A 17,525-nucleotide genomic window follows, 5' to 3' on the forward strand; every position below is an offset into this window, starting at 1 on the left:
AGTGGAGCTGCGTCGGCGAACCTCCGCCTTATCAGCATGTGCGTTGACTAACAGATTATCATTGCTAGCGTCCTTGCATCAGGAGTTGGCAATGATAGTGGTTGTGGACCTTTCCGCGGGGAAATATCAGAAAGTCAACGCCCGTTCAACTTCCCCGAGTCATCAGCCGATGAACGGACTGGGCAACTACGAGCCAACGTCAAACAGGTAGTCAAACGCCAAATTCGAAAAAGAAAAAGAAAAAAGCCGCTACCATGCCGGTGGTGACAGATCAACCCACGCCCCGGCCGTACAGGTCTCATCTTCGCCCGGCGTGCTTGCAATGTAGGAGGCGCAAGTCAAGATGCCAGCAGCAAGAGGGAATCACTTCTCCAACATGTCAGATGTGTCATGTCTACGGCACGGAGTGCGAGTTCCCACCCTCTCCGCGAAGCGCCGGCCACGCACCGCTCAACCCCGGAAAAGTCCAGAAACCCTACCGGACCCCGCAGGCCAGCACGCCATATCGACGTGAACCGCCCGCCCCAGTCAAGGTGCAGGCACCCCAGGGCGGCATAAGGACCTCGTCCTCGTCCCCATCAACGAGCACTGCGTCCAGCTCGGGCCCTAAAGCTCTGCTCGATGCGCACAACACTCACTTGATGCTGGCGCTCGATAGTCCCGAGGACGAGGACAACTCTCACATTATTGGTCCGGCGGTCACGAACGACACGCAGGTGTTGGCCGACTACCTCAGCTCCGAGCCCAGTATCCACGAGCGGATGATCCGGGTGGCCAAGCCCAGACCAGGCGCTCAGATGGGGCAGACGCCCCGTTCCACAACGGCGGGTGGCAACAGGAAGCCGGTTATCTTCACAGCTGTTCGGAAACGTCCATATGGTCTATCGCCGAGACAAACGGCGCCTTTGCAGAAGTACCAGCTCGTGGAAAAGATGTTGGAGCCATGGATATCCTCGCTGATAGACTTGTAAGTTCTCTTACACCGTTTTTGTTTTCACCCACGTAAATCTGTGTTCTGTTCTTACGTGTCTGCTGAAGTGTCGTGGTGCATGGTCTAAGCTTAGATCTCATCATGAAGCCGTGACTGACCTGAACACGCATAGATATTTTCAGAAAGTCAACATTTGCTTTCCTCTCCTGGATGAGGTTTCATTCAAACACCAGTTCAATACTGCAAGAGACAGAATATCCCCGGCACTGCTGTCTGTCTTGTATGCGCACTCCATGGTCTTTTGGAAGCACTGTCCGGACTTGCCCGCGCAATATTTCCCCGACTCCCGTTTTATATGGAACCAAGCAACGGAAACCCTGTTCACAGAACTCCACATCTCGCCTGGGATATCTACCATCATCGCAATCATCCTCAACGTGGGCGGCAGACCAACAACTTCAATGATCATGAACGAGATTCAGTTAGGATCCGCCGTGTCGCTCGCACAATCACTGGGTCTTAATCGAGACCCTGTAGATTGGAATATCTCCATGCCAGAGAAGTGTCTAAGGATGAAAATTTGGTGGGCACTAGTTGTTCATGACAAATGGTGAGGCAGATCGGTAGTTCCCCCGAAGAAACGTGACTGACAGGATAATCAGGCTGAGTCTGGCGTACGGCACCCCGCCACAAATCAAAAGATACCAGTACGACGTTCCAGATCCCTCGCTGGAGTACCTCGTTGCAAAAGATGCTACAAACGATCAAATCCAAGCCGCATCGGTGTTCATGGCCCTTGTCACGCTGACAGGTGTCCTCGACAAATTCCTGGACTACGTCTACGACCTGAACCCTGAGCGTGACCAGAAGAGCGGGCAGACCTCCCTCGACCTGGAGCTCAGTCTTGGGCAGTGGGAGGACTCATTGAGCGACGACATCAGAAGGATCATCACCCGCGGAAGCAACCTGCACATCCCCGGCGCCGCGAACCTGCGGCTGGCGTACCTCTCGACTAAGCTGCTGCGCAGAAGGATCGAGCTCGATCTCGAGAAGCAAGAAGACGCGATGCCCGGCGACGCACTGACGAACCGATACATCCAGGTCCGGCGGGCAGCCGAGGAGATCGTCCTCCTTGCGCAGGAGCTGGAAGACGACCATCTAAGCGACTTCTGGCTACCGGTCAGTGCCTTCACATTCACGTCAGCCATCACTTTTCTGCTGCGCTGTGCGCTCGAGACGGAGAACACGGCGGGCGGCTTGGCTCAGAGCGCATCACTCAAGTTGGCAAAGAACCTCGTGGACGCCTTACAATCTCACCGGCAGAACTCGGGATGGGACCTGGGCGATATCTGTTTGGCTCAGTATGCAGAGGTTGTTGAGAGGCTGTTGACTGCCGACAGCCCGTCCGCGACTGTGCCCGAGTTCCAACAGTTGATGATGTCGTCAGAGGTTCCCACCGTTGATGAACTCTTCCCCAACCTCTGGGACATGTTTTGATTAAAGTGGAAGACGATTCATGTGGTCATGTATTATGTATCTTTAGTTTATGATAACGGATGTTTATGTGCCGAGGATTAGAGCGGGGACCACGTATGCTTTGTTCCACAGTCCATGAACTAGAGCCTCCAGCTCTTTCATTGTTGCCCTCGCCTAGAACTATTGTCTTCCCCGCCCCCTTATCACCCTTGTCTGCAACAGGCAGCCATTTAGTACGGTTGCCAAGGTTGTGGCCTGGCACACCGGACAAGTGTACGAGTAGTGACCAAAGGCGGCTTCTGCTTGCTTATACTGAACCGATATCGGGAGGCCGACTATCCGCATACTCAGAGTCTGGGTCCATGGAAGGGTTAGGAGAAAGGGTTTCCAGCTCGGCAATAATCATCCTAGGTAGCTGCGGCAATGGAGGGCGGAAGAAATTCGTTCAGTATTCGGGTACATATGCAGTCATGGAAACATAAACAGCTCCTTCATTATGAGTTGAGCCGGACAGAATGGAATCCTGTTCCACTTATCCCACTTCTATCAACCCAGAAGACGAGCTGCGGCTGAAGGCAAACCAAAAGTCCATTTTCGACTCAGTCCCTTTTTGTCTGGTGTTGAGATCATGGATAGGTAAACTTTGTTTTTCTTTTTTTCACCCAGTTAGAACGGCTGTTACAGGAGGGGTAGCCGGGTATAATCTTCGAGGTTATATAATCTAAAGCGAAGGGGGAAGCAGTGCTCTCGCCACGGTGGACAGAGAAATGAGCGATGATAAGCGAATGAGGCCAGGAAATTCACGGGTAGTAGTGTTGGCCGACGGAGTTGCACACTGTCCCCCACACTTTTACGGCGGTCTCGCCGCTGGAAACTTCACACAACTATACTCCGACCAACCGGAGCGGCGGGCCACCCCAGCCTGGCTTTTTCTAATTTGTCAAAAAAATAGAACGTCAAAAGATAGTAGCATCTGCTTTATTTTTGTATTTCTGGCAAATGTGATGCCATGCAACAACGTAGTCGATTAGGGTATGCGTTGGATATAAAAAATAACAACAACAGTAACGACAACAAGAAACGAAGTGAATCATTCATACTCCGCAATTCTATCTATACCGCACCTCCACTGCTTTTTGTGTCTTCGGTATTAATCCTCTTCCATCGACAAAACAGACTGATGATACAGGCCAGACCGGTTGCACCAATAGAAATTGCAAAGGCAGCTTTGATGCCGGACATGTATGCCAAGACGATGCCTGACACCTGATCAGCCGGAAACATGGTTCGGATTTGTGTGGCACCCGTGTCGATGACCGTGATGGGGTCAACGGCAGGGGCGGAGGAAGGGATGGTGTCGATAATGGTGTTGACGAAGGCTGCCTGGGCCGCGGAGACGAAGGTAGCGCCGCCAAAGTTCATGAAGACTGTGATGAGATGCTGTTAGCAAAGCCCAGACAAGGTTGGAGATGCGGAAGGCAGGAGTTCATGGATGACTTACACAGGACCATTGCCGTTACCGTGGAGATGTCGCTTGCGGAAGCACTAGCCTGGCCAACGATAATCGGCAGCTGCCATGCCATGCCCCAGGCAACGCCCCCGAGAATCTGGTAACCGATCCACTTGCCCGTGCTCGTATCGACACTGAGGGTGTAGAGCAACCCGGAGGCGATCGTGGCGATGGCGGCGCTCGCGAGCATGACGGGAGCGGCGAGGCCAGTGGCGCTGACGAAAGCCCCAGACGAGATCATGGCAATGGAAATGGAAATAATGAGGGGCAGGTTGTTGACCCCCGACATGGTAGGGCTGACGTTGAAGACACTCTGGAAGTAAATGGGGAGATAGTAGATGACCAGGAAGCACGATCCGCTGAAGAAGAGCGTGAAGAGGCAGGCCGTGCCGATGGGACGCTGGGTAAACAGCCGAGGGACAATCATGGCGCGTTCGCCTTGAAAGTACTCCCAGATGCCGAAGGCCACCAATATCAAGATGAATCCGACTAGCAGGCCAACTACAACGCTGCTATTCCACGTCGCGCTAACACCGGCATATTGGAGGGCCAAGACGTACGAAAGAAGTGCGCCCATGATCATGGCGACGCCAAGGAGATCCATCTGAAGAAGCTTCTCCCTCCATGACGCGGCCGTTGGTTTCGCGGCATCCGGCGCTTGGAAGAAAAAGAAGATCATTAGGGCCGACAGCCCGCCGATGGGCAGGTTGATGTAGAAGCACCAGCGCCAGGACACCCTATCGGCGAAGACACCCCCTAGCAGGGGCCCAACGGCGGACGCAATACCGTAAGCAACGCCGACGATGCCGAGGTACATGGACCTCTGCCGTGGCGGCGCAACGAAGGCGATGATGGTGTAAGCCCCGGTGCCTAAGCCGGCGGCGCCGACGCCGGTGATGGCGCGGCCGATAATCAGAGCGGTGGATGTGGGCGCCACGCCGCAGATGAGGCTCCCCAGCTCGAAGACGAAGAGGGCAGCGAGGAAGGTGGGCTTGAGAGGGAAGTACTTGTAGGCCTTGCCCCAGGAGGATTGGAAACCGCCATTGGTAAGGAAGAAGGCGGAACCGTACCAAGAGACGTCAGAGAGGCCTTTGAATTCGTCGGTGATTTTGGGAATGGCTGTTGCGACGATTGTCTGTGGCCCAGAATCGCGTTAGAACGGTCCATCTCTATATTTCTTCATCTCTTCATATCTTCACCCGCCAGTACACTTGTATATGGCTGGGAAACCGGGCAGAGGTGGACTGACCATGTCAAGGGAAGCGAGGAAGATGGCGAGGACGAGGGAGAGAAGGATGACGGCCATCTTGAACCCAGACGGGTACTTTGTTGTATCATCTCCTAGCGTCAGCTCGTGGCCGATCTGTTTGGCGTCGAGCTTGGTGGATTTGTTTACCTTGTCGTCATGTTGGAGATCGGCTGCAGGCGTGGGGCCGGAAGCCGGGACGGTATCTGGTCCTCTCTTCTTCTCAGCCTCCAAAGAGGATATGGTTGTCGTATCGCTGTCCATGGATGCTGAACCTGAGATTGTTGAATTGGAAGAAAATCAGGATGTGACGAGGACACTGTTGACTTTTTGGAAACACCGAAAAGTCTTCAATTCGGCAAGTGGTTATTTAATGAATCGCACCTTCCGGCAGGGGAGCAGCTGTTATTGCCCAAAGAGGAAAGAAGCGCACAGGCCAGAAATGAATCATCGCGACTCACTTTTCCTCACTTCAGCCACCTAATCAGAATATCCTTGGCGCACCGTAGTCATCCAGTTCCATGTCTCCCATTTATGATGCACAATGATAAAATATAGTCAGTCTATTCTTTGTCTCAAAATGGACTCTCTCGGGTGGAATGCCATGCTGTTTTTGTCCCGATGGCCACCCGGATTCCGACTGCATGCTAACGCTTGTCTTGGAGTGGTTTCCTAGTACCATTCGGTACTTATGGAACTTCTGCCATTTTGGAACACTCGCCAGACTTTCCTTGCTATTTTGGCACTCCCTTTTCCCCCTCGAATAGAATGGTATCCTTACGAACATCAACTAGATCGCCAGTTACAGACCGCTCTATCTATCAGGAAGCAATGTACATGGCGTAGGCCGTCAACCAAAGCCTCACCGTCATCCGAACGTCCGGCGACGTCGAGGATCAGTCTCCCCGGTTACCGCAGGGGCGTCTCAAATCTTGAACTTGGGCTTGGCAGGCTTGGTAGAGAAAATCTTCTTGGTCCGGGTGGGCTTGGACGGGTCGGGCTGCGTCTCGGGCTGGGCCCCATTGCAGTCCAAGACGCCGAGCTTGTTCCCGCCAGTCCCAGCGTACCAGGCCGAGCGGATCAGACCAAAGTCGCAGGTGAAGCCGGGCGCGTGAAAGCGCCACTCCATGTAGCCGTCGGTGCCACCGCAGTGCGGGTTGGTCAGCATCCTGCAGCCGGGAAATTTGCGGAGGGCGGCCCAGAGGTTCCCGCACATGCCCGGGATGTCCTCGACCCCGGCGGCGGTGACGTTCATCCACGCGCCGAAGATGCCCCAGTGCTCCCATGTGCAGGTGGGGTGGTAGAAGTAGGGCGCCCCCGGGCGCGGGGGACCGACGACTATGGCGTTCGGGGCCTTCATGGGCGGGTGTCGAGCGGTTGCATGGGCGTATGCCGCGAGGGCAAGGGTGACGAGGGCGGCGAGTTTCATTTTTTTTATATCTTCTTTCTTTCTTGTCTCTGGAGTTGTTTATCTTCCTCGATTCCTAGTATTGCTCGAAAGCGAAAGCCGACACAGGCGGCTTATTAGGTAGTGGACCGGTCGGATTCTGATGTTTGTGTGTGTGTATATGTGTGTAAGTGGCAGGTGGGATGTTGTCTAAGGTTGATGGAGAAGAAAAAGACCAGAGCTCCATCTCCAACCGCCTTTTATATACCTTGCTTGCTGAAGAGTGAAGCTATCTCCGCGTTCGCCGCGAAGCTGCCGACCTTCGTGGGTAGGTTCAATAGAGCCATCATCGCCGGTTGTCGCCAACATCCCAGCGCCCCACACCTACCACACCGTTGTCGAGGTTGTTCGTATGCAGCCATGGTCGAGGCGAAGTCTGGTTCGGTAGTTTCTTTACGCTATCAGGTTTTCTGTACCGTAACAAGACATTGAGATATAGCATAGTTCGCAGGTGCTGCGCATTGGGGATTTACGGACCGTGATATTACATATTTACCGAGCACTAGACTGCTTGTGGGTGGGTTTAGAGTGATCATATTCATTACATTAATAGACATATGCGGAGGAAGAATGGCTGAAGTTTTGAACAAACTGATGCACAAGACACGTCAAGCTGTCCATCTCTGGACCGTGAATCTACCTGCTTGTGACTACGTCTGTCCCCTCTCCAGGGTATTTGTGAAGTCTAAATATCTACATCCTCGCTGTGGTGCTTGCCAATGCGTATTCTAGCTCTACGTCCTCTTCGGGGCGGCGTGCATTAGATGGTGAAGTTGAGAGGGATCATGTCCATGTCAGAGACAGAGTTAAATGCCCCAAGAGGATGCCAAAGTGTGAGTGGAGTCTGGCGATCGCCGAGGAACTTTGACGCGAAGCCAGCTGGGGGCGGAATAATCCGCGCCTGTCGGAATTTTAGTTTCAACCGTCTTGGATCATCGTCTAGCTGCTCGTAAGGATTTACCAACGAACGAGGGCCGCCGTGCGAGGTTGATATGTCATTATTTTTCAATGCAGCGACGCAAACCTCCCGTCCCAAACAGCTGTGACCTGGTATCCCGGCCCCTCTTCCACATCCCTCCCGACTTCCTCCCAGTCCGATTCGAGTCTCCCCCAACCCCTCTTGTACTTCTGGCATTTCTATGTGCATTGAGGTTACCGTCTGGTACCTACGTGGCTTCGCCGATTTGCTCCTTTCGGAAGCCTCGCATGTCTTGCAGCTGTTGGCCATATTGTAGCAGGGGTCTCTTTCAACGAGGCCATCACACATGCACACAAGGGCGAACGAACGCGAACGATCAAACAGATATCGGTGCGGGGGGTTCTCAACTACCAAAAGCTCACTGCTCACTGACGCCTCAGCGCCCCTTACTAGCTGGGTTTGTGAACGTTCTGCTTCTTCATATTTTTGGAATTCCCACGTCTCGAGTTGTGCACCGCTTTCTCGGCATGCCCCCCACTGTGCCACTACGGCCCGATTCCGTCTGTTCCCGAATACATCTCGACGCCCATTTTAACCCCACAGGCTTCATCTAGAATGCGAATATGCAACCCCGCCAGCTGGTTCTAGACCCTCGCGTCCATGTATCTTTGTCCGGTACCGAAACACCAAAAAACACCTATGCCGATTGCTGCCCAAAGTCATTCTCTCAGGCGGAGTGACTACCCAGAACGCCTTATCCGAACTAGCTGCCCGCGTCGCAAAAATCACCCAATATGCTCTTCTTCTACTCGGTCCAATTGTGCTATATTACCTGGTGGCTCCGTGTGTCCAACGAATGAATGGTAACAAAGGTTTTCGCTGTATTTTTGCACCACTCGTTCAAATAGCCCAGCTACCTCGTCTTTCTCGTACACCCCATGCGAGGGGGTCGAGGCTGTCTAGGTCCGGGTGTTGCCGCGCCCATTCGAAGATGTACATCTTCAGGGCCCTCCATCTCGGACATCTATTTTCTTGCGCCATCTCAGCCTCGGCGGGCTGCATCAGGTGGCCACTTGCCATCTGCTTGGCATCGTCCATTTCCAGCTCCTCGATACTCATGTGCGAGATTTTGGAAAGCTCCTCGTCGAACGCACGTGCCATGGCGGGGTACCCCAGCGAGAGATAGTTGTAGACCTGAGTGATAAAGGTGTCGTCGAACTCGCTGGCAATCTTTTCTTCCAATGCTTTTTCGCGCTTCAGGCGTTCTTCGAGACCAGCGAGCATGTGAAGACCCTTTGCCTCGCCGGATCGGACACGGTGTTCGACAGCACCGGTAGTGAGGGTGGTGGGCGACCCTGGCTCGTCCGTCACAGAGCCCTTGGCAAATGCTACAGCAAAGGGATCGGCGGACGTAGTGGGGGGGAGTGGCGTATGCAGCATTCTAGGCCCGTGGAGGTGAGATGGCACAATGGCTTGATCGCTCTCGCTGTTTCGGAAGCAGTAACCCCTCCACAAGCCGGCTTCTCCCGTACTATCCCTGTTTCTCTCTTCCGCGGTCGGCCCCTCTGAGAAGGGATGGTCGGGCTCGAGTTTTGTGTGCTTCGGCGAAGGACACTTTCGAAAGACGAGGTCCTTGCCCAGCATCGGCGGTGAGGCGGCCTTGCGCATCCTGCGGAACTCGCTGGTCTCGGGAGGAAGCCCGAAATTGCCAAACGGCCTACCGAAACCGCCGCCGCCGGCCTTGCTGAGGCCTGTCTCGGGGACGATCTGCGCGGGGGCGGCAATGGGGACCTGGACCGGCTTGCTGGCAGCAGCGGGTGGGATGTAAGGCATCGCAGTCTCGCCAATTGGTTTACTGAGTGACTCTGGCGGGGGAAGTTCTGGCCGGCGAGCCTCGTCGGCGACGACCGGGGTCGAGGCGATTAGTGGCATGAAAGATTCGCCAATCGGTTCTAGTGCCCCTTTCGGCGGATTGGTGTCGGTGGTGTGATTTCTCTTGTTGGTCAGCCACATGGCATCAGGGGGCCCGTCGAGCTCCATCCTGTCGAGCTCTGAATCGTTGTGTACATCGTCATCATCGTCGAAAACGGGAGCATGCTCGCCTCTGGCCACAGCCAGCGTCTCGGCATGTTTTTGCATGTGTTTCTGCCAGTATCCCACCTCCGACGACTTGCGGCGGGGGCCGTGAGCATGACGGGTGCGCGGCTTGGTCTCGGAATCGGTCGGTTTAGGCGAAACGCTCTCGGGAGTGCTGTCGTCTCCGGAGCTCTCCCTGTAGTAGAAATGGGCGGCACCTCCCTCACGCGGACGACTGTTGGGAAAGGCTGCGAGGGCAGCCTCCTGCATTTGTCTCTCAGCCTCCAGGGCTGCCCATTCCAACATGTAGGTGCCGGCATTCTCATCCTCCGACTCTCTCCTTGCGCCCTTGGGCTGTCGTTGAATTGTTTGGGAAAAGGGCGACGAGGCGCCATCATTGACCTTACGCCTCGACTTGTTGCGTTGGAGGTAGATGTGATTCGTGTAGGGGGTGATGTCGGTTTTGTCGGCTGGTCGCGTGGCGGGGCCGGCGTCTCCTACTCTTCGGGCGCGTCTGGAGCTCTCGATAAGTTGAGGGGCAAAGCGGCGCCTGGGGGGTTGCGATTGTTGGGCATTGTGCAACTGATGCAGTTGTTGCTGTGCTGGCTGCGGCGGCGGCGGCAGTTGCGCTTGCTGCTCGAAGGGATTGGGAGAAGGGGTTCGCGGGGTATGTTCGGGGGTAGGCTCAGGAGCCGGGCCTGGGTGCTGGTTTTGCGTCTGGGTCTGATGCTGTGGCTGCTGCGGCTGCGGCTGTTGCAGAGGGCCCTTTCGAACAGACTCAAAGGTGGTCTCGATGGGGACGGGGGCGAACCGCCTCCGCGGCTCGTTGGATTGAGCCATGGGCGGAGGACGGCGGATGGTTGGATGGAGCTCACAAATGGAAGGTTATCGAGGCAGTGGTCCGAACGACAGGTCGGAATGGTAGGGCAGAGAATACAGGACGGGATGTGTGGATGGGGTGAACAGCGATTGCGTCGGGGAAGCCTGTTTTTAGTGCGAAGGGGGGAAGCGATCAGACGAAAGGATGACGGTGCTCCCGGTGTCGGTTGAGGAGGGGAATTGATGTGGTGGGAGAGGTTGGCTTGTGGTTGGGTAAGATTGCCGTGGCCAGTGTCACTGGTGCAAGGTGTAGGTGGTGGCCTTTCGACGCCGCAACAGATATATATTGAGAAAAAGAAGAGAGAAGAGAGAAGGATGGGGAATATAAGGGGGTTAAGGGAAAAGCAAACGGATCGTGAGTTCTTGTCGAAGAATCAGAGGCGAGGTACGTTCTTCTAGTCTGCGAGCGAGAGAAAGACGGGGGGACAGAAATAGCTAGGGGCGGCGGTGACGGGTCACAAGCGTGGAAGCAGCGAGCGACACAAGCGCACTCACACACACACACACACACACACCACACATGCAGCGAAAGTCGGGAGCAGCAGTCGCAAGGAAGGAGCCGAGCAAGAGTGCAAGCAAGCAGGCAAGGAAGCAAGCAGGAGCGAGAACAATAATGCCATACCCGATAACACAGTGGGAGAAAGTACCCTGCTTCGGTACGTACCCGGTACTTGGGGACGTTCGGGGAAGGCGCGCTGCTCAATATGGCGCTCTCGCCGTCAGGGGGGGAGGAGTCGCGGGTTGGCAAGTACTGAACCGTATGGATACTTGATACTTCAAGGTGTTGGTCCCCTGCCCTTGCTCAACCGCCAAAATGCGCATCTCTGCTTTTTTCTCACCTAGGTAGATATGTACCTGTAGGATGTAGTAAAGTAGGTAGCACATGATTAAAGCAGGACTAGCAGAGTATCACTTGCGCACACTAGGTAGGCTCACGCAGGACAACAACAGCAACAGCAACAGCAGCGTAGAGGACGAACAGCCTACGCAGTAGGAAGGCGGATACGAGGGTGTAGTGGGGTTCGGGCAGGTTGAAGAGTGGGATGACAGATACGTACCGGTACAGTCCACATGATAAAGCCAAGCACTGTGTCGCGTACTGCTTGCTCTTGCTGCTGGCTGCTCGCGGGGCAGCAACCACCGCCATTGACGCTGTGGAATGAATGATGCCATGCCACTCACTCCTTGCCTCGCCGATTCTTGTCTCGTCTCTCTCTCTCTCTCTCTCTTCCTCCTCCTCCCTGACTTGATCCGCCGCCAAGACGTGGGAGCTCGAAGAAGGCAGCAGGTATCCGTACGTACGTGGTCATCCTAGGTATTTTTGTCACTCGCTACTCCATTATCGCTTGGGTAAAACAATATTTGAAGGAAAACATGGAAAAAACGAAACGCTTCCTTCAAAAGTCCAGACTCGAAATTCGCCAGAACCCTCCCGCCTTCCCACCCCCCGCCCCCGAGGTAGTACCAACCCGTTGCCTCCCCGCCCTCCGCTCTTTCTTCTCCGCCCTTTGTAGCTCGAGTCGAAAGTGAGAAAAGGGCCGCGGCGCGCGACCGAGACACGGACAAAGAGTGCCGGACAGATACCTACCCAAGTATCCTCCGTAGGTACGGATACGTGTGCGGATAGACAGAGAAACACAGTCGCGATTCGGCAAGGCCGCACCTTGCAGGTACATGTGGCCGCCGCCGCCTTCCTCCTCTCCCCTCGCCCAAATCCACCGCCACCGCTTGCTGCTCCTTGTACCTCGACCGTGGGTCTGTCTGCGCGGCTCAAGAACATGGCCGCAGGGGTCTTTTCTCGTCTCGCCTCCTCCCTATCTTGGTCCCCTCTCTTTCTCCCCGAATCTCCAGTCTCCAGACACTATCTCCAGATACCCATTTCTTCCGTTTCTCTTCCAATTCTGGTGCTCTATTACCCGCCTTTTTCTCGTACCCTCAACATTCGATATCCACTGCACCATCCGTGGAGACGTGGGCTTCTTGGCCTCATGATTTGGGATGGGAGCCGATCCGGCCAGGGCACGGCAGGGAAGAGCCCCGCGACGCTGCACCTGACTGACTGACACTACCTTTGGCAGGACTCTGAATGAACGCCAAGGCTCCCGCACGCAATCTATTAGGTATGGCATTTCCGAATGCCGCAGTCTGTCTGTCTGTCTGACCTTTGACATCATCACCTCAACCGACCTTGGGGCGAGACATCCCGCTCCAGGGCACCAGAGCCCAACCCGCAAGCCACAGCCATGCCCATGATCCATTCAGCATACCACCCCGGTCTGGACTGGGACCAACTTCGCCTCGCCTTCTCCTATACCTATTTCTCGTGTCGACCTGGACCCGAAACTGGACTGCGGGTGGGAGTTCCAAATGAGCACACTACTGCGTACTGGGGGCGGATGCCACAGACCAGACGAGACCGGCACCAGACCACTTCTAATGGACGAGGAATGCTTGGCCGACTCCGACAGGTAGGTACCACTGCCGACGAAAGACGTTGGTCATTAGCCCGAGCAGCTTCGAACTCTCTGTCGACCTGCCTACCTATGTCCCATGGCCAAGGCCTCGACCAAAACCGACGCCAATGCAGTAACATGGGGAGAAGAGGGGCCCCCCCTAGAGACAACGGCCTGTCAGGCTTGACGGAGACGGCGCCTGGTCGCCTCCAGATCCGTCCCTGATGCGGCCGTGCCTATCAAACTGGGCCAGCCACCCTACACTCGGCCAAGGCCCAAACTTTCTCCAACTCTCTGCCCTCGACGCTGTAATTAGCTCGACAGCTTTATCATGGGGTCAGTAAGCGAAAACGCGACCTCCAGAATCCACTTCATTCTTTCCTCTGTGCCCTTTGCCCTCAGACTCGGATTATCTGTCACTGCCCCGCCGCAATTACCAGTCGTCTCTGCCCAACTATCGCACAGTCCTCGAGCTCGTCTCCCATCTCCAAAAATGAAAGGCTAGTCAAACCGGGCATATCACATTTGGCATCATCCACCTTGTCAATGCTTTTTTAGAAATGGAGCTTCTTCAGGAAATGGCATTTCTTCCATGGCCCGCAGTAATTTCGCAGTCCCGGGACACCGTATTGCTGGAAATGAGCAATTGAGGCGTTGACGTGGCTGAGATGCTATTTACGATTCAAGCCCCGATATTACCCACGAGCCCTGACTGAACACCATTTCCAAGGCCGTCCAACACACGATTGTCCTGGGCTGGGCAGCCATCGGTCAGGGCATGTTCTCTTTCTCCCGGGCAAGCCTCCCGCTGGGCCTCGTTCATTCACGCGCCGCACTATGTGACACTAACCGATACCTCAACTGACGCCATGCTGCAGTCTTGGAGACTGGAAATCATCGGATGACTGCCGCTTTGGATCCAGTCAGTTGAGCAAGCCCTGTTGAGCCACGCAACCAAGCTGTGCCCATTATCAAGAACCACATTGTCCAGGCTTGCCAGCGCATCAATCCAAAGCCAAAAAACCCATACCCACATCCCACCCCCGAGAATGCGCAAGCAGGATACAATGAACAAACGTGTCGCAGGGGCCGGGCAACGGCAACGTCGTCCGCGCCGGCATATTGCGCCCCCTCGAACGTCAACTCTGGTACGTTTTCTCGCACGGCCAATCTTCTGAATCTCCCCATCTCGGCCGGCATTGGATAGGCGCCTCGTCTGGATCACCACACGACAGTCTACCAAGCAAAAATTCCTGAACAAGCTCACCAACGATTATCGGTCCCCCATGCTCGGTTGAACCCCCCACACCGCTGCTCTTCCAACTGAAAGTCTCCCCCACGGGAACCTAGAAGCCAACACCTCTGCCCGTTATCTTGCTTGCGACCGCATGCGCCTGAGACATCATCTGGGTCATCAATCTATTATGTAGCTCTTACTGGCTTAGTAGTTATCCATGACGATCACTTGGAGATTGACCGATACCGGCATTATGCTGTCGCCATGATTCGGCGCACTCTTTGGTCAAAGACTTGGCCCATCCACAGCCAACACATCGTGAGCTACGCTCGCCATGGCTGGCTCCGTTGCGATGCATAGAGCCATGGACCAAGGAGCCTCGGAACCTCCAGTCCGGCTCAGCTTCGCCTGGGCCGGACACCAATCCCGGCCGGCTTGACCCGCGAGACTTTCCAGGAAGTCGTCGCTCCCGGCGGTTCTGAACATCGTGATCCGCTCTTACCAGCTTCACATCCGAACACCTAGGACAACGCAAAGTCACACGTGCCCGATTTCTGCTTTATTCTGCCACGCGCGCTCAAAGTGATGCTACCCTCCCTCTGCAAGCCACATGCAAAGCAAGAAGTTCTTGTGAATATCAGGCGTTAGAACTCGAAATGATTGGTCAACTGGCCATCCCCTGCGGCCGCTAAAGGGTCCCTGATGCGTCTGACACACACCGCTCAGCGGGCTTTTTTGTTGAGACCAGTCAGAGTCGGGAGAGTGGTGCTACCAACCGCCCTGTAGCCCGTCTCGAGCTGAGTCGCGGGCATGGCTTGGATGGTTGGCCGCCCCGTCCGGAGTTGACTCGTTTTGTCCGCCTCGGAAACCATCTCTCGCTCCCGCGGTAGCGCAATAGGATGCGGTACCGGCTACACCCGCAGCCGACTGGCAGGGCAAACACCGTCCCCGCGTTGTCGGTTCCACTCTGGGCCGTTAGTCGCCGGCCACTGGCCGGCTTGACTCGCGCTTCGGGCGGAACGTCCGTCTCTATCGTTTGACGCTATTTCTCATGTGATGCGGGAATCTAGGACTGTCGGACCCGGCTACTGAAGGACGCTTTGCTGTTGAACTTTCCAAGAATGCCTCTGGAGATCAAATATGAGGGTGAGAGTTATGGGCACTGTGCCGCCGATCTGGGCTTCTATCTTGTTTGCCCCCCACCCTCCCCAGGACCCTTTGATGATCTTCCAGCCATGACTCGAATCGCCGCATTCATGGCATCCAATTGCGTCACACAGACGCCCACTGGAGATCGTTGCTACCGAGATCGACACGGGATTTGCAATTCTTGTTATGACTTCTTGGTGTAACTTTGCTGGACAACTCACCGGACCGCAGATTATGGTTACGATTATCGTCTTGCTTAGCACTACGTTGCGCGTTGTCGTACGAAATCACAAGGAGGTCCCTTAATCTGCCTTGGTTGGTCATGCCATTCCTTTTTCGGCCACTGAGCTGCTATCCTGGTGCCATACTACTCATCTCTATGACGGTAGAGCAAGTCGACTATCAGACCTGGTCTGGCATATCAGCTCCGAAGACAGCACTGCTACCATAGAGCACATCGAGACGAAATCCGCCAAATCTATCTCAGTTCTGGCTAGATTACATATACAGTTGCCTGCACAGCAACCGAGCTAGCCTTGCCCTCTTTAGTCTTCCCGGAAGATGAGAGTAAGATGGGATTACCATTAACTTCACCATTGCCTACACCGGCGTATCACACTGCCGTTCGTGTAGAATGCTAAATGGACGCAAAAGCGCCCTCTTTTCCTAAAAAAGGAGTTGAAGTTCGACACCGCATTCTCTAAACGTGGCCGGAGGCCGAGTCGGGTACGTATGACGGGGACGCAACTAGATAACTAGGGGAGCCCTGCTACGCATGTGTAACGTTGGATGATGAGTTCACGGGATAACTTGTCAGCTAGACTTGACAAACCGACTTCCGTGCGATTCCAAGCTTGTCAGTCTTTGGTCACGGGGGGTCAATAGAGCAGGGCTTGTTGCAGATTATTGAGGACCTGCTTGGACTGCGGGATGCTGCAACGATGGTAATAACGGCACATCACAAACTCTGCGAAAACTTTCAACAAGCTAATATTAACCATATACGCTGTGTTACAGACCTCGAACTGTAGAGGCGTCTGGTATTATGACGAAGATGGCATCACCGCAGCCGATACAATCAACAGCTCGCGATCAGGGTTGTATGACCGGGACATCTTCGTCTGATATCGTGACGAGTACACCGATGGAGCATCGGCCAGAGAACAGGGACGGGGAGACGGCATACACCGGATCTGACTGACCTATCCCAGCTTGTCTATACATGCACGCCAGGTTACTCTACGAAAATTGAGTCGTCCGTGACAAGCCGGGGATGGTGAAGAGTGGGCTTCTACTAACTGCCTTCAACACATGCAGTCTGACGAGTTAGCTACCCATCTGATAGCACTGGTTTCTGACATGCATTGCAACTATCGATCTGCTAATCAGTTCCAACTCAATCAATCCTAGCGCTGGAGGAACCAGCCGTATCGCCGTACCGGGTAGAGAACCATCACGAGATCACTCCTAGGTATCGTCTGGTCCGGTCCGGGGGATACGGTCAAGAGCCGTAGGTTGCAACTGCAACCGCAACCGCGATATCCAAATGCGGCACGCAGCCCGAGAACGGGAGGATTCCCGGAGCGAGATGTAGAGCAAGGGCTGATGACGATGGTTTGGAAACGAGTGGTCAACTCGGGCGACAAATACATGGCATACTTTGGGGGGAAAAGGGCTCTTTGAGGATAGCGCAACCCTGTGCGTCCATGTCCTTATCGAGTCTCGGGTGTTGCAAGGCAGACAGACATATGCGACGACGTTTTAAAATTGCGCCTGCAGCCCTCGGCGGTTGTCGAAATTGGCCGCCGACACGCGCATGAGATAAGCTCGCGGCTTATCAGACATTACCTCGGCCTCGATGGAGGTGTTTCTGGGAGCCAGTCGCTGGTCTCAAGAGGCTGGTGTTTCCAGCGAGAAGGGGTGGAAGGGGGGGGGGGGGGGGGGGGGGGCATGGTACCAGATAGGGAACGGTGTCACTCGGTCAGCTCCTCGCGAGATTGTCAAGTGTGACAGAGATGGAACCTGCAGGAAATGACGAGGGGAGGGCCGGCCCATGACAGTGACGGAGAATCGTAGGATCAGGAAGCTTCCTGCGTGCGTACCTACACGTTTATCGGGCGTGTGCAATCACCCACGTTCGAGCCAGAGACAGAGGAGAGGTGATTTGGAGAAAGGTTCTGACGCGGCACAGGATGTGATATC

The 17,525-nt window shown here is 54.9% G+C and overlaps 5 protein-coding genes across 5 annotated transcripts; 1 reads left to right on the forward strand and 4 right to left on the reverse strand.

Annotated features, from left to right (window-relative positions):
- Positions 1-254: 254 nt before the first annotated feature.
- GLRG_10447 (fungal specific transcription factor domain-containing protein) lies at positions 255-2,428 on the forward strand (the record flags this gene model as incomplete). The annotated part of the gene is made up of 3 exons (XM_008101132.1): positions 255-967; positions 1,104-1,541; positions 1,594-2,428. The coding sequence occupies 3 exons, from the start codon at positions 255-257 to the stop codon at positions 2,426-2,428; spliced, it is 1,986 nt and encodes a 661-aa protein (XP_008099323.1).
- Positions 2,429-3,520: 1,092 nt separating this feature from the next.
- GLRG_10448 (major facilitator superfamily transporter) lies at positions 3,521-5,427 on the reverse strand (the record flags this gene model as incomplete). The annotated part of the gene is made up of 3 exons (XM_008101133.1): positions 3,521-3,834; positions 3,909-5,052; positions 5,167-5,427. The coding sequence occupies 3 exons, from the start codon at positions 5,425-5,427 to the stop codon at positions 3,521-3,523; spliced, it is 1,719 nt and encodes a 572-aa protein (XP_008099324.1).
- Positions 5,428-6,088: 661 nt separating this feature from the next.
- GLRG_10449 (uncharacterized protein) lies at positions 6,089-6,592 on the reverse strand (the record flags this gene model as incomplete). Its single annotated transcript, XM_008101134.1, has 1 exon — positions 6,089-6,592. The coding sequence occupies one exon, from the start codon at positions 6,590-6,592 to the stop codon at positions 6,089-6,091; it is 504 nt and encodes a 167-aa protein (XP_008099325.1).
- A 1,837-nt stretch (positions 6,593-8,429) lies between these two features.
- On the reverse strand, positions 8,430-10,445 carry GLRG_10450 (uncharacterized protein; the record flags this gene model as incomplete). Its single annotated transcript, XM_008101135.1, has 1 exon — positions 8,430-10,445. The coding sequence occupies one exon, from the start codon at positions 10,443-10,445 to the stop codon at positions 8,430-8,432; it is 2,016 nt and encodes a 671-aa protein (XP_008099326.1).
- Positions 10,446-14,378: 3,933 nt separating this feature from the next.
- On the reverse strand, positions 14,379-14,660 carry GLRG_10451 (uncharacterized protein; the record flags this gene model as incomplete). Its single annotated transcript, XM_008101136.1, has 2 exons — positions 14,379-14,430; positions 14,488-14,660. The coding sequence occupies 2 exons, from the start codon at positions 14,658-14,660 to the stop codon at positions 14,379-14,381; spliced, it is 225 nt and encodes a 74-aa protein (XP_008099327.1).
- Positions 14,661-17,525: the final 2,865 nt, after the last annotated feature.

This window comes from Colletotrichum graminicola, assembly GCF_000149035.1.
Source record: "Colletotrichum graminicola M1.001 genomic scaffold supercont1.61, whole genome shotgun sequence".
In the NCBI taxonomy this organism is placed as follows: domain Eukaryota; kingdom Fungi; phylum Ascomycota; class Sordariomycetes; order Glomerellales; family Glomerellaceae; genus Colletotrichum; species Colletotrichum graminicola.